A 15,668-nucleotide genomic window follows, 5' to 3' on the forward strand; every position below is an offset into this window, starting at 1 on the left:
TGTTAAAATTGTCCCTTTTTGTGTCTGAGCAAAAATTGTGTTTGTAGTTTTGTTTGTGTCCCTTTTAAATGCAAATAAGCTGCTGCTCCCGGCACAGAGGGCGGAGCTTCAAGAGCTTGCATGTGTGCGTGTGTGTGTGTGTTAGCAGCTCTGATTACCTCATGCAAACACGCACTAAAATGTCAGAAACTGTTCTGCCTTTTATGTTCAAACTGAAGTTGGCCAATGATGGAGAGACTCAAGAAGTGGTGACAACATGTAGAATGCAACAGGGCGTTTCTGAATGGTTAGTTGATGAATTTATGTAGCTTATGTGTAGTTAACTATCTTCAAGTCATTGATTAGCATGTTCTTTAATGATGATCTATAAATTGCTAGTGTTGGAACTGTTGTAAGATGCCTACATGTGAGTGACATAATATTGCATTTGTGTTACTTACTGTATTGCAATAAATGTTAAAAGACGGATGCGATAGTTTTAGCAGACTCCCAAATGTGCTTTACTACAACAACTCTTCCTCTTCTCAACACTGCTTGCGTGTTGCCGGGGTCTGTGTAAATTTTAGGGTTCATGGTGTCACTAACCCGGGAGGAACATTGTGTGTACAACATTGTGAAATTAAGGAAAATCTACTGTGGAAATCTACGCATGTAGATTCTATGTCGGCTGATGGCCAATCTTAATTCATTAAAGGGTCATTTCACCCATTTGAACATTGTTTTTTATTTAAAGTGGGTCATATATGTAGTCGAAATGTAAAATAATTTTTGAATTTGGTGCCTTCGTGACCGAGAAAAGACAAAAAATAACTTCAGAACGCATTTGTATGAAAGACAACAACTCCCACAATGCACCACATTGCACAGCTCCGCAAGCCACTCCCACTAATCCAGAAAGCGCATATCTGCCTCTTCCGTCTACAAGGCTAGCTACTACCAGAGCTTGAAATTCATTTCACATTCACACAAAATGTCTAGTTAGTTGGCGAACTCATATAGTGCATTACTCCTCGTTTGTATTTCTTTCGAAAAGGTGAATTATTGCATGGTACCTGGATGTTCAGTCAGAACATATGCGGTGCGAAACTAGGATAGTTCTCAACACAAACGTCCGTGTCCTCGTCTGATTCAGAGATTTCGTCCAGGAGAAATTGTCATCGTTGAAATTCTTTGCCGCAGACGGACTCTATCTCTGTGTTCGTAGCGGTTCGTAGCTGCATTGTGAGATCACCGGCGCCACCAGTCCGCCCTAACTCGAGCCAGTCCGGGCTCCTCGTCCGCGGCAGGCAGGTCTTCTGCCTCGGCTGCTCTTCGCTATAATGCGGCTTGTAAAGGTAGCCACAAACACCTGATTCAAGCATCAGACTTCCGAAATCCTCTTCTTCTATATCATATTGAGCACTCTCCTCCGCTATTGTCAAAACTTTACATCTGTCTCCACAGCGCCTGTTAGCTTAGCTTCAAACAAGATGGAGGATATTGCTTTCAGTTTCAGAGAGTAAAGTCCCACCCACTGATCTGTAATAGGTCTGTAGCGTGAGCGCGCCCCACCCTGGGAAAGATGAGAAACTAGTGTCTGTAGTCTTAACAGAAATCCCCCCCTCTAACACTTCCTCCTACAATGACGCAAAATGACGATTTTTGCGTCATTGTAGGAGGAAGTGTAAGAGGTAAATAACAGATTTCTCCCGTCTCAGGGGAAAATGAGAGGGTGTTGCACGACCATTCAATAGTATGACTGGGTTTCTAACAATGCAAAGCTTAATGCAAATGGGTGAAGTGTCCCTTTAAGCGCATTGGAGACCCAGTGACTCCAAGCTCTCATCCTATAGGACGGTCATGGCATGGGTAAACATGGGCTGAATCAATAGCCATAATCGTTTGGATGAAAAAAATAGCAAGATCTTTATGAACAACTTATTTAGTAAAAACAGAATACAGTCCACATCAGAATTTTATCAGTTCTTGCTTGAGTTATTTGATTAAGCTTTCAGAGCTTTCTTCATTAGTTAGGAAAAAACTGGAACGCTGGTGTGGTTTGATAAGCTCCATTTTATCTGGATTGGTTCCAGCTCCAGATGTGTGGTTTGCACATCAAAGGCTAGCTTGCTGTGATGTGCATAGCTCTACAGCCCCGGTCATCCTGATGTCAGGCGCCAGAACGGCCCATTCTGAAGCGCGTCTGATCAAGGGTGCTGTCATCAGAGTTTGTCCAGTTCATCCTCTGCAAAGCTGTTAACAGAAGCTCTGATATATTCATTTATTATGTGACTAAGCCATTAACCATGCCAGTGAAAAAAGAAAAGAAAATTTGTTAGCTTTTTAGCACTTCTTGTTCCATCAACCTTAAGGCGATTTTTTTTTTTTTTAATTTTTTTAAAAATTTTTTTATGGGTTTATGGTTAAATGCTCGAATAAGGTATTTGGTTAAAACAAGCTCAAGATATTTTCACGTTTCATTCTATGACCTAAGTAATACCCCACTCTTGATTTTATTAAGCTTTCTCTTGACTTTAAAAAAGGCATTTGCTAAATAGGACAGATGTTGTCACAGACTTTAATTTCACCTACTCGCTAGTCTGTTTCCACAGCCTCGTTGTGTTTATAATTGCACTATTCTAACTCAAACTTTATGGGAAAATGTTTTTAAATAAAGACTGAAAGAGTTGTCTTAATCTTAGTGATGATGACTGTAACAAAGTTAATTGATAAGGGAAGGAGGAGGCGGGAACTGGCGAACTTTCAACACACTTTAATAAATAAACAAACACAAAACAAAAGTAAAAGCGGCAGCCCTTCATGGAAGACTGCCGCACACACATAAACAAAACATAACGTAAAATAGTCCAGGCCTGGTCCTCTCTCGTCCTTCACTGTCGTCCTTCTCCTTCCATGCAGGTGCAAAATAGCATGTTGCGCAGGTGACGCTCATTATCAATCACGCCACCGGCCTCATCTGGTTCTCACGACCCTCGGCCTCATCCTGCTTGCCACAATGACAGTGAAGTCATGCAACTGTGGTGGAGTGTCTTTATAGTCTGTGTTTAATTTTGCCGAATGTATTTAGGTTCAAAATTCATGAAAGTTGTTCATTCGTGAAGATTATGATGAACAAAACCTGTAAGAATCAAACCTGTGTTGGTCACAGAGCTTATTTTTGTCCAGTATTCCAAAAGCCAATCAAAAAACCCTATTAGGTTTTTGTCGAGGGAACAAGTGTGATGCTAATTTAGGGTTGACCTACAAAATATTTCATCGCTGCAACACTCTTAATCGAGATGGATATTAGGATGTCCTGCCCCAAAACCTACCAATGGCTTACTGTTTAACACTAGTTATACCATGGTCTGGGTGAATACTCGATTCTGATTGGCTGCAGGGTGTCCATTAAAAAGTGATAGAGGACACCTAGTAAATAAACCGTCAGGCGTAACCAGGGAAACCAAGTTATTGTTTGTAAAAACTTTAGATTTCAATTGTAAAACTAATTAAAATATAAACTAATGTTTTAAAAATGTGTTATTTGGCAAGTGACCATGGTATAAGCGGATTAATGCACTTCGAGTTGTCCATTGTCAGGTATTAATGGACCTCCGCTGCGCGTCGGACGGTTCACGCCTCGCCGTCGTCCATTAATACCTGACAATGGACACCTCGTCGGGCATTAACCCTTACAACCGCCACGAGGTAAAATTTACCCATAGCTGTTTTTCAAATGTGCATAACAGATTTTCTATAAAATAAGTCTCCCAGTCATTGACTTTTACTAAAATTGTGTTATGTACAATCAGCTGTTGTTAAAAATTGTTTAGATAAAACCAGATTAAAAACGGGGCATTTATACCTATAAGTGCCAGCAAGTCAAATTTACCTATATTTTCATGCCGTTTATGTTTAACGTTCTAAGGCAGTGCCTTTCACCCACTGCGGTAAACACAGTTTGTCACAATGGATAATATTACACCACACAAATATGTATTTATTTTCTTCTTATTCTCGTTGTCATTGCAGGCTGGTTTAGCCTACATTCAGTTCACCATTAAGAAAAGTCATTATTGTAGCCTGCTTAAAATAGCCTAGAACATAAAACAACAGGACAAAAACAGTTGATGACTAAAAATAATCATTTCATGACTCTAGAGTAGACATTACTTTGTAAAGACAGTGGCATAATACAGTGACATAATACGTTTTTTTTTTGGCGTATCAAAACAGTAGTGCATAGGTCAATTTTACCCACTGGCGGTTTTAGGTAGGCCTATACAATGACCCCTGGCGGTTCTAGTGTTAACCAATCAGTGGAAGAGCAGGGAGATGGAAAACTGTTGGGAAATTACTAACTATTCAATATTTATATGCCATTACTGGTACAGAAATGTCGAACCTTTAAAATCCAGCCGTTTTTTTTTATTATGAGCCAATTTTCTTGATCCTCTGAAGGCTTGCGTTTAAATGAGATATTTACAGTTGCCTTTTGTTTCTTGGCCTCAGTTTAGTAAGCTTCAAATGTAATTTGAGCTTGTCTGATCATAAATGTGTCTCCGCTGCAACCACAAATTGAGGTGCAGGGGTTGGAACTATATTTTAAAGCTAAAGGGGAGGACAGACGAGGGGTAAGATCGGAAAGCAATGAGACTGCTGGGACAGAGGAGCTGTTGGAAGTGCCGGATTCACTCCTAAAGAATGCATGTGGCTGTTCCCTTATTCCACCCTCTGCTGTAAGAGGACATTCCTCTGCACTATTGTTGCCAGTCCTTGTCTCAAAGACATCTTTTGAAATGGTTTCCCGGGCCACCGCTGGAACAGGCTGGTAATCAGGATGTGCTTCAGATTTGAGGAGCGACAGCTTCCATGATTGACCGTCTCTGGCAGGCTGAGCTATGTAACTGTCTTCTGTTGTTGATTATGACTGCGCTCAAATGAGGTGCTGTCCCCAAAATGAATTTCGTCATTGCCATGGCATCCCCTTGATTACTTGGCACACATTAGAGCTCATTAACCTAATCTAACAGGCGCCATTTATACTCTATCACAATCATTATAAATGATCATACTGCTGCCACAAAAAGAGGTCAAGTTTAAGGCTTGCACAGTGAATAATATGAGCAACTTCAGTTTCATGCCGACTTTAAAGTGCACTTATTCTCCGTTATCATTATCAAGGGGGTTAAAAGAATTCGAGTATAACCAATCACACATACAACACTTCCATGATATATTTCTTGCTAGATCTTGAAATTGTCAGTCATCTTTCCTATTGTAATTTGTCTTCTCAATCAGGCGCGGTAGCTCTGCGTGAATGGATCTGTATGCATAGGGTCTTATCCTAGTGTGCTAGCTATCTGTTTTCTTCTCCCAGCGGCATTGCTGCAGCTCTCTGATCTAAACCAGGAAGCTTGCATCTACGCCACTGCAAACACTCAAACATTTGTCTGGTCTGGAGGCATAGGCTTATCACAACTTTTAGTTTGGCAGATTGCCTCATCAAAGACTGATACTCTCACATTTCACATTCCCACGTAGGGATGTCCTCTCTTCTTATTGAACACAGCTGAGGAAACACTCGAACGCCTCTTCATTGGTTCATTCATAACTTTCTCGTTTTGCTGGAGCTTTTTCTTCCTGATGGATTTCGATGGTGCTTCTGAAGGAAATTTAAATGTCTCTCTTTGCATATCTTTTCTCTCATGTGTCTCAGCCTAAAGCCATTAGTATTCTGTTGTGAGCCTCATGGTCACACACAGGGAGCTCAGAATCAGTCCCCTTCCCCCCTGTAGTGCACTCTGTGGCCGGTAAGCAATCTATAGACCTTTTGGAAACTCTAATAGTGAAGAAGACTCATTGAAATCTGTTTTATGTTCGTTGCTGCCAAACCCTCCACTTAAAGGACCACAGTTTAATTACGAATTGTGGCAAGTTACTGGACGGGAAAGGGTTTGCCTGTGGCTTCTTTATAATGACCTTAGTTTGGTTTGGAAATAAGCAGAACAGACGCAGGAATCTCCTTCCAGTTTGTCTAATCAGTGGTGACATGAACTGAAAATGGCCATGCACTATGGGTAAAACAAAGTTCACGGTTAGTTCTTTGTTACTGAAACTGCAGTTTCTAGAAATGCTTACAAAGCCAAAGTTCAGTTGGAGCGGCTGTATGTCAAGTTTCGTCATTTGCCTTTTTTTTTTTTTTTTTTTTTTTTTTTTTTTTTTTTTTTTTTTGTAGATGGTTTACAGGAAGGAATCTCAAATTGCATATTTATCTCAAATCAGATGATATTTTTAAGTAGGCCTAATTAACTGAGGATACCATGTATCTTTGGAACATTTTGTTTTCTAATTTCTATCTAAAAAAGGTGGATACTAAAAAGACTGGGTTTAATCCATCATTCAATGACCCATTCAACAGGACTTGCTTGTAATTGTTTTTTGTTTTTTTTAAAGAGAAAACCCCCATAATTACTTGGGTTTTGTGTCTTCAATATAGGACAACGTATGTTTGCTACATTAGACTTCGGACACAATGTCTGCTGTTTGTCATTATTCAGACCGTGAAATTGCATTATCCTTTGCTAACTTGTTAGCGCTTGAGTGAGTAATTGTCGAGCATTGTTGGGAGTATGGAGAGGAGATGGCCGGTGTGGGCCCTCGGAGAGTGTGTTTGGCTTATGTTGTGTGAGCAGTCTGGGGCCCAGGAAGGGAGTTCTGATTGTTACATGACTTTGACATGTTAAAACTCTTTTTGTGGTAATGGAGAGGGTGGAGAAAACATCTATAGTGTGGTAAATATTTATACCATTTAGGCCTAGATTAATTTGTTTAAGGCAGTTATTTTAAAGCTGTAGTTTCCCCTTGTGAAAAAGCATTGTATTAAATGTGCACTTGTACTTCAACTCTGTGTGAAATCAAGTTAATATATTTAAAAAAAAAAACTGTATTTGAAGATATTATATTAATAAAATAAAAGGCTTAACTTGGTACATTTTCATGACATGTATTTACATCCTGTTTTCGGTCGAAGTCCACAGTAGTCGATTGTCGAGTTCTCGCGCGTGATCATAGGTACTAAACCTATGCGTGTGAACTCGACAATCGACTACTGTGGACTTCGACCGAAAACAGGATGTAAATACAGGTATGTGCGCTGGCTGAATTAACATCACTTTTATTCATATCTTTCACATCTACTGCAGTCAGATTCACCGTGTTCACTCAGAAGGAATCACTCACATGGCTGTGCACTTGTAATGACACATCAAGGATGTTAAGAGGCTAAAAGCAGGTTTAAAACTTGCCCCATTGAAGTCAACAGGGTGCAAATTTTAAAAAGAGGATAACACGGTGTAGGCAACACCGATTTTTGTCGTTTTTCTCTGTACTGACAGCACTGCAAATTTACAAAAAAATGAGCTCAATGTTAAAATTGACCGGAGTTCTCCTTTAAGTATGCTTTGAAAAAGTGAAACTTTTAATTTAAGGAATTGTTGTTGTAAGCATTTATCATGCTTTAATGGACACTTATTTTGATGTTAAAGCTGCATTTGTTGTTCTGTCGGTTTCAGTGAATATGATCAAAAAAATCTTGACTGCAGCTTTAACATAAAACAAATATAATGTACTTTATTAACATTTTTAACTGTAGTGTGTTCAATATTACATTTTAAAATTATTGTTTTAAGATTACTAAATTGCAACTTCATTACTGGTTTAATTAGAAATATATTAAAATACATGCCATACAAGCTTCAATAGAAATGACATATTTGGATAAATTAGTTTACTATAAATACTTGTCAGTACCCTTTGCATGTGTCATGACTACTTACATCTTCAAGGTAAAAAACATACTCTAAAATTCAGCTAATTGCTTTTTATATAAATTTAAACCAATACATTTAACACTTGAGTATTGAGTAAATATTTATTTAAAAAACAAAAAAAATGTTTTATGTATGCTAACTTGTACTTTTTTCCCCACAAGGGTTACCAAAATGAAATTTGTCATTTACTCTCAATTGGATTTGTTCAGTTTTCTAAACCACATGACTTTGTTGTAGGCCACAAAAGGAGATGCTTTGAAAATTGTTTATGCTTATCTTTTTCCATACAATGAAAGTATCTCTCATGTCTCTTAACTAAACAACTGCTAAGGTATATTGGATTTCCAGATTAGCAATTTAAAGTAAAATTTTCAAGTTTCTGCTCGCTGGGTTCTGTTTCTATTTGCGTTGCAGAAAACTGTCGTTTTTGGCTTTAATGTTGATTATCTTGGTCAAAATAATGAACATCTAAATACTTTCATGGATTTCTTGAGGGTAAAAATGTGATTTTAAAACTGTTTTTGAACTGATTTGGATGCCTTCAGTTGTTTAAAATTCATGTTCTTTGTGTCTTGGGAATATCAGGTTCTGTTTTGAGTGTCCGCTTGTTACTTCAATAGAAACTTCAGTATTCATGTGAGACATGTAGCTGAGGAAAATTAATTCTGAATTCAGAGTGTTTCTGAAAGATGTTATGACTGAAGAACATTGTCTAACTCCTAATAGCCTGAGAGGATGGGACAGAAATTCCAGTGTCAAAGATGTCAAATGGTTCATGATCCCCCCCCCCCCCCCCCCCCCCAAAAAAAAAGGAAATCTGTTTCTTTCTCCATGTCAACAAAAAACAAACCAAAACCATGCTGTGCCCTGTTCAGAGTACAGCCATCTCATGCTTTATAATCTCTCCGCACCATTAGCAATGCACTGAGGTGGATGGATTGGCTCAAAAAGGAGGGTATATTGACTGTAGGGGGAGTTTTTGAGGGGAAAAATGACAGGGCCTCTCTGCTCATGTTAATGGCCTGTTGAGTAATCAAGGCTGAGTGTGAGAGAATTTTACAGATGTTTCTGGTCCTCGCTCCTCTGTTTAATTCCTACACTCCCAGCATGCTTCACACACATGGACCCTCCTTTGGTTCTGTACTTTATCTCGATTATTGAAAATCACTTTCTCCCCTTTTAATCAAATTTATCATTTAAGGAGCCTGTATTTACTTTTGTTTTATTAATTGGACATCTGAGCTGAACTTTCTTTAATGTAGTCCAATAAATTGTTTGGGTACATTTTGTATATTTCTTCTTCCTCAGAGGTTGTTTTCTTTGCATACCTATGTCAGTATTATTAATATTATAAAAAAAAAATTTAAACGTTTTTTGTTTTTGTTTTCCGGTAGCTCAAGTGGCTCTGCGCGATGTGGGAATACAAGAACTGATAAAATGTATACTGATAAAAGCTTATGCCTAATGCATTAATATGAATTACAGTGTCAGTGAGAATGAAAGTTTTAGTCCTATAGGAAAGCAAGATTTACTCAATGAGTGTGCTTACATGTACAAATGATAAAGTATTTTATATATTCGTATAGATATCTTAATACTATTATTGATGTAAAATCGATTGATCGCAATTAATTGCATCTAACATAAAAGTTTGTTGTGTGTGTGTGTAAGGTGTGTATATATTGTAAATTCACAAACTTTTATGTTATATGCGATTTAACCAATTTGAGCACTAACTGTCATGCATATTTTTCTTGTATTTATTTATTCATAAATAAGAATCATATAATCAGATCATTATAAAAAAAACAACCTCAAAACTACATTTGAATTCAAATTATAATTTTGTCTGGTAAAGGAGTTTCATGCAGACAAAAATCTACATGTATGTATGTTGCGTAAACCATTTATGACCATTACCTGATAAACAACACCATTTAAGGTGTTAACATACATGACCTTTCACCTGGTTCATCTGGTTATTAAGCGTAATTGGTGTAAGATTTTGCATGTAAATGCTCTGTGTCATGTTTCTCGGCTTTTGAACCTTTTTATTGTGTAGCATTTTTGGGGCATATGAGCCTCTTCTGCAAATAACAGGATGCCTGTTCCCGTGTGACATAATCGAGATGCTGCCATGGCAACCACGGGGACTTCAGAATGGAGCAGTTCGTCTGGGGTGCCGTTTCAAGAGCCTGGTTGTGTAAGACATTATGGGCTTGATTAGGCAGCAGCTGAAGTGGCTCTCAGAGAGCTGTGTGTGAGGTGGCAGGGTGACGTGCGGCAGTGCCACACAGCCTGAGCTTTTGTTCTGGGCTCAGTCGAGCTGACGGTGTGTCCTGTGCTCCCTTCGCTCCCTTCGCTCCATCAGTGCATCTCTTCTCATTAGTCTGAATCAGATGTACCTACCCTGCCTCACAAGCAAGTTTGCTGAGAGAAAGGGACTGTGTTCAGAATCACGTCCATTCCAACCCATTGAAAGTGAATAAAAAACAACGATGACGTTTTGTGTCCATTTAATGAAAATGCATGCATTAAAATATTGATTTATTATTAAAAATGTAAATAAAATATTTTATAAAGATAATTATAAATGAGAAATATAAGAAAAATTGTTCAGTTGAGGTCTGAACCCAGGTCTCTTTACACATTAAATTAAAACTTGTTAATAATGTTTTACTTTTCTTCTCTAGCGAATGAAGTGAGCAAGTATTGCAGCTGGTGCATGCATGTGTTTTATATTATAATAATATAATATAATATAATATAATCTACAAACTGCATGCTATGCAGAAAAAGACTTCACATTTAATTCAATTGTGCACAAATGTCTTTCTTTTGGCTTTTTGGTCAAATAATGGCACGTTGTAAACTCTTTCAGCTTATTCATCAAGCTGCAAATGGATGGTCAGGTTTAGGGCATTGCATTGTGGGATAGGGTATTTGACGCAGTGTTGTTGGATTGTATACTACGCATTTTGCCCCCAAAAATGTGCATCTTTGCACAGTATACATATTGCTTCAATAGTGCGCTACTCCAAGCACATTCGTGCTCTGTTTAAAGTCAAGATTTTACTTTTAAAGAGCTCCTCTCTTTCACAAGGCTTGCTGAATTGAGTTTTTCTAAGGATGTCTCCTCCTTCCTGCAGAGTTTGGATCGTTTTTACGTGGATCAGATTTGACCTAGATATCCACACTTTTGTTATGAGAGTGGAAGGCTGTGTAGTTTTGTAATGAAAAGCACACCACAATAGCCATCCAGAAATCATTTGAGCTACAGTCTATTGAAGAAAAGCACAATCAGCTTTGCCAACTGCTGTTGATGTCAAACTGAAAAAGAGAAGTAGGAGGTTTCTCTTGATTCTGGAGACATTCAGGATCAGATTGAGTGTGGGCCAATCAGAGCCATTTAGTTTTGATTTTATTTTGGCTCATTTCTTAGTGTTTAGCTCAGTGGACTGTTTAATGAGCGTTATATGTCTGCAATTACTTCCCTCAGAGAATCCTCTGTTTCATGAGTTTAAAGGTGATGATACACAGGGCAACTTTTTGAGCAATGTTGCTGGGCAATCTTGCCGAGAGATTGTTGCTTGGGCACTTTCCCATTGAAAATGGGCAATACATTTCTATCTGGATAATTTAGATCGGTCGTGGGCCCTGTGTCTCATCTGGTTGCCTGTTGACGGCAACATTGCCCAAAAAGTTGCCCTGTGTATCATCACTTTAAGGCTTTACCTTACTTTAAGGCTTTACCTTTACACACAATGTTGCTTCTTGGCCTTACATTTTAACTACATTCACCACAGCTTTGGCTTGATTTCCCTTTGATAAAAAACAAGATTGAAAGTGATTAATTGGAGCTGATATGTGACAAAACATGTCTTAAGTAGGGCTGCAATCAATCAATAAAATCAATAATAAAAATAAATTAATTACATGCATATGTTAATTTTTTGTACACCATGAATAGCAAGCATTTATCAAGACTTAAAGGTGCAGTTAGTGATTTTCTATGAAACGCTGTTGACAGTGGATCAGACCGAGCACCACAACACACATCGGACCAATCAGCAGTAGGGGGTGTTTCCACACATCATGGGTGAGGAAAGACAGTAAGCAAGAGGGAGATTTGAAGAAAGACTGAGAAAAGGTCAGAGGAATATCACCGGAAAAAGAAGGGTTATGATCAGGCAAGAGCTTTAGGACCAGCGTTAATATTAGAAAAGACCCAAGAGAAACCTAAGCGAGAATGCCTGAAACCAGGCGCAGGTTGCATTGTTTCTGCTCCAGATGTGAGAAACATTGGTTTTGCTATGTTTTACAAAACCAAGTTATGCTGTTGATGTAATGTTAGCAAGTAACGTTAGCAGGACAGTTTTGAATGGAGCTAGTTTCTGCTGGCGACTAACAACTAGGGCTGCACGATATTGAAGAAAAATGCGATATGCGATAACTCATCAAATGCGATATTCCATTACAATATGCGATACGATAATACTTAAAGTGTGTAAAATAAACTTAAACTATCTTTAAAATATATTTAAAATGATATAACCTACATACGTGTTTCACATTCTTTTTGTGACAAGAAAACATCCCTACAACTTCTGAAAGTGAACAGTTGTGTTTTACTGTAGCGTAAGAAGTGTTATTTTAATGTAAACCATGGGGTTTCAGGTTCTCCTACATTAGGTTTATTAAACAGCAGTGAGTGATTTTCTCTCTTTTGTTCATGACCCCAGTTATTGCAAGTCGTTGCGATATGCATATTGCGATATATACATTTGCAATATTTCGATAGATTGTGCAGCCCTACTAACAACAAACTCTTGCTCTTGTGTACTGTTAATTTTTGTTGTTCTTGTCATTTGTTCGTCATCTTCGCTTTTTTTCACAAAGCATTATTTTCTTTCATTCAGCTATGATAAAGAGACATCCACTCTTGCATTGCATGTATGTGCATTTTGGGGGCGGAGCAATGAAGGGTGGGGTGTGTTTGTTTGGGTTGATTTCAAATATCAGTAGTGTTTCTCAAAAATCGCTTAATGCATGTTTAAGTTTGTGCATTGTTTGAAGAAAGCATGAATAGATACTTGATAAACTGAAGAAAATGTATCAGTTCTCAAAGCCTAGTCTGAAACGTTTTCCCTTGAGGTAATCTGTTCCCAAAACAGATGTGAATCCTGGAATGCATCATTGTAAAATATTCCTTGACTGGGCATTAAGATATGGCGCTCCTGGGGTGGAGATGACTGGACTTCATAAAGACACTGCTGCTGTCACTCAGATACACTTCCTCTATGGACAGGTAAGATCATATTTTAATCCTGTACTCATAAGGTGCACATGTTTACATCAATCATTGTAGCTTGGTGCTGGGGTGTGTTTTATTGAAATTATTGGTCTTTTTTTTGTTGTTGTTGTTTGTTTTTTGGCCATTTGAACAGTCAATAAGCTGTATGGGATTCTCTCTCTCTATATATAGGGGAGGATACTTTCTCTGTTGGATGATAACACCATTCACCTATGGGAGATAGTGCAGAGAGAAAACCACTCACATTTGATAGAGGTTCACAGCTTCAATCTGCCTGGCAGGCCAGGCATTGAGAGCACCAGGTAAGGTTTTTTTCTTTTCTTTTGTTGTTATATTATATATATATATATATATATATATATATATATATATATATATATATAAATATAATTTTTTTTTTTTTAAACTCTTCAAATTTGTCCAATCTTGTCCAAACTATGACCTTGAGGTTGCTTGCTTCTCCTCTGTAGTGCGACTCGTGTGACCGTCATGCTGTTGAAGCTGGGCTGTGATCTTCTTGCTCTGGGCACTGAAGGTGGCGGGGTACACTTTCTGGAACTGCCCAGCCTCACGTTGCTGAACAAGTCGCTGTTCCAGGATGAGGTCATGCAGAGGTGAGAGCTGCTCTTCCAGTGTCCATATTGACCTTGTCACATCATCAGGTCACTCGGATGTTACCTCTTTACTAGTTGTCAGACTAGCTGTATTTAGCTGCATTTTATTTATAATTTTCAGTTATTATACTACTATTCAAACCAAAAAAAGTTCTGTTTTTGAAAGAAGTCTCTTGTGCTCACCATGGCTGCATTTATCTGATCAAAATCAGGTTCTCTTTCAAGCTCCACCCAGAGTTTAGGGTTTTAGGGCTAGTTGCACGTAATTATGCATAATTTATAGTTACTATAGTAACTATGTGTAACAAGGACACTGTAAATTAGTGTTGCCTGCCTGCATATGGTCTTCGTTGGCTGCCCGCAAACAACGTCTACATTTGACTCGCCCTCAAACGCTGTAGTTGTAGTGGAGGCCTGGAAAAGGTTTGTGTTGTCGACATGTCGAGAAGATGCAGTTTTTTAGCGCTGCAACTCCACTTTGGATAAACTTCCAAAGGATGAGGACTCTCGGTGGAATTGATGTGAAAAAAGTGACACCATCGTTACTATTTGCATCACTGTGTATGCACGTGCTGAGGAAGTCTCCGGAGCTGAAATTCAGATATGGTAATAGGCGTTTCGATTCTGACAAGTGCTGTAAGTGTTAGACCAATCACAACAGACTGGGCCATCTGACCAATCAGAGCAGAGTGGACTCTTGGAACGTTGGGCTTTAGAGAGACTGAATCTTCGAACAAACCGTTTTCAGACTTTTTGAGAAAGATGCTATGTATATTATGAGAAAATTAAGTGTTTTTGACCTTGGATGCATGTAAACCTATTGGAGGAGACCTCCAAAACAAAATTAGGAACCTTTAAAATTAGCATAATATGGGCACTTTAAATTTTTGTTGAAACTGTAACACATTTTCTTAATAATTCTTTGGGTAGAAAGTTCAAAAGAACAGCATTTATTTGAAATAGAAATCTTTTTTAACATTATAAATATCACTTTTGATCCATTTAATGTGTCCTTGCTGAATAAAAGTATTAATTAGTATTAACCCTAACCCTCTCTACAACCACTCTGAAAAATATTTTCTGAATGTCTCTCAGGGGACAAGAGTATTTTTTTAAGTCTCTGTGAATCAGGATGTCTACACTGGACTCTAATAAAGACACCACTTACCTCATAAAATAAGCGTTATTTTCCTTCCCTCCTTTAGCCCTTATCCAAGCTGCCTTTGTCACATTTCTCAAATACACTTTGAACAGGGGACAGATCAAACTTCCTGATTCACCCAAGGCTGTTGGCCCCTTTATGCCCCCAGCTGTGGCTGTCTGTTACTCTGTCAGTAGGTTATATGCAGCTTGAGCTTTCCTGTCCCACTTCACACGGCCACAGTTAGAAGTTCGGAGTTCAGAAAGGCATTGATCCCCGCAATCTGATGAGATATTTACTCCTCTGCTATTCAGTTGTCATTGTAAGAATATTTATAAATATTTAATACATCAGTCTTTAAGAAGAAACCTGTTTTTCCTAATGGCTGTAATTGTGACTGTTACAAGGCAGGAAATCACACTAGCTATTCATCTTACTCTTTAAAGATGTTGTTTAACTCTGAGATAAATTACAGCTTTCCCAGTGTGCCCTGTTGCAGATATAGTCTGGGTGGTTAAATGTGGACCTCATCTGCCTCTGAGAGACCTTGAACTGCTCATTAACTCAGCGCAATTTGGGGTAATGGGCATCCTATCTGAGCCACTGGTAATAAGTATGTGTCAGCCAGGAAACTACTGAACAAAATGCTTTTGTACCAAGTGCCAAATCTCTTGGGCCCTATCCGAGGAGGCGTTTAAAATGGAGGATATGAGCTTTGCGCACTCATCTTTGAGAATCAGCAGGATCCAGAATGCCAGAGTATACTCTGCGTCTTGGTAGAAAACATT

The 15,668-nt window shown here is 38.4% G+C and overlaps 1 protein-coding gene across 2 annotated transcripts in view; it reads left to right on the plus strand.

Moving 5' to 3' along the window:
• llgl1 (LLGL scribble cell polarity complex component 1) overlaps positions 1-15,668 on the plus strand; it is a 39,733-nt gene that overhangs the window by 4,859 nt on the left and 19,206 nt on the right. For both annotated transcript variants that reach the window (XM_079872320.1, XM_079872321.1), the window contains exons 3-5: positions 13,038-13,119; positions 13,297-13,427; positions 13,596-13,739. In XM_079872320.1, the coding sequence (XP_079728446.1) occupies positions 13,038-13,119; positions 13,297-13,427; positions 13,596-13,739 (357 nt within the window). The remainder of the gene's footprint in view (positions 1-13,037; positions 13,120-13,296; positions 13,428-13,595; positions 13,740-15,668) is intronic.

This window comes from Squalius cephalus (assembly GCF_949319135.1).
Source record: "Squalius cephalus genome assembly, chromosome: 1".
In the NCBI taxonomy this organism is placed as follows: Eukaryota; Metazoa; Chordata; class Actinopteri; order Cypriniformes; family Leuciscidae; genus Squalius; species Squalius cephalus.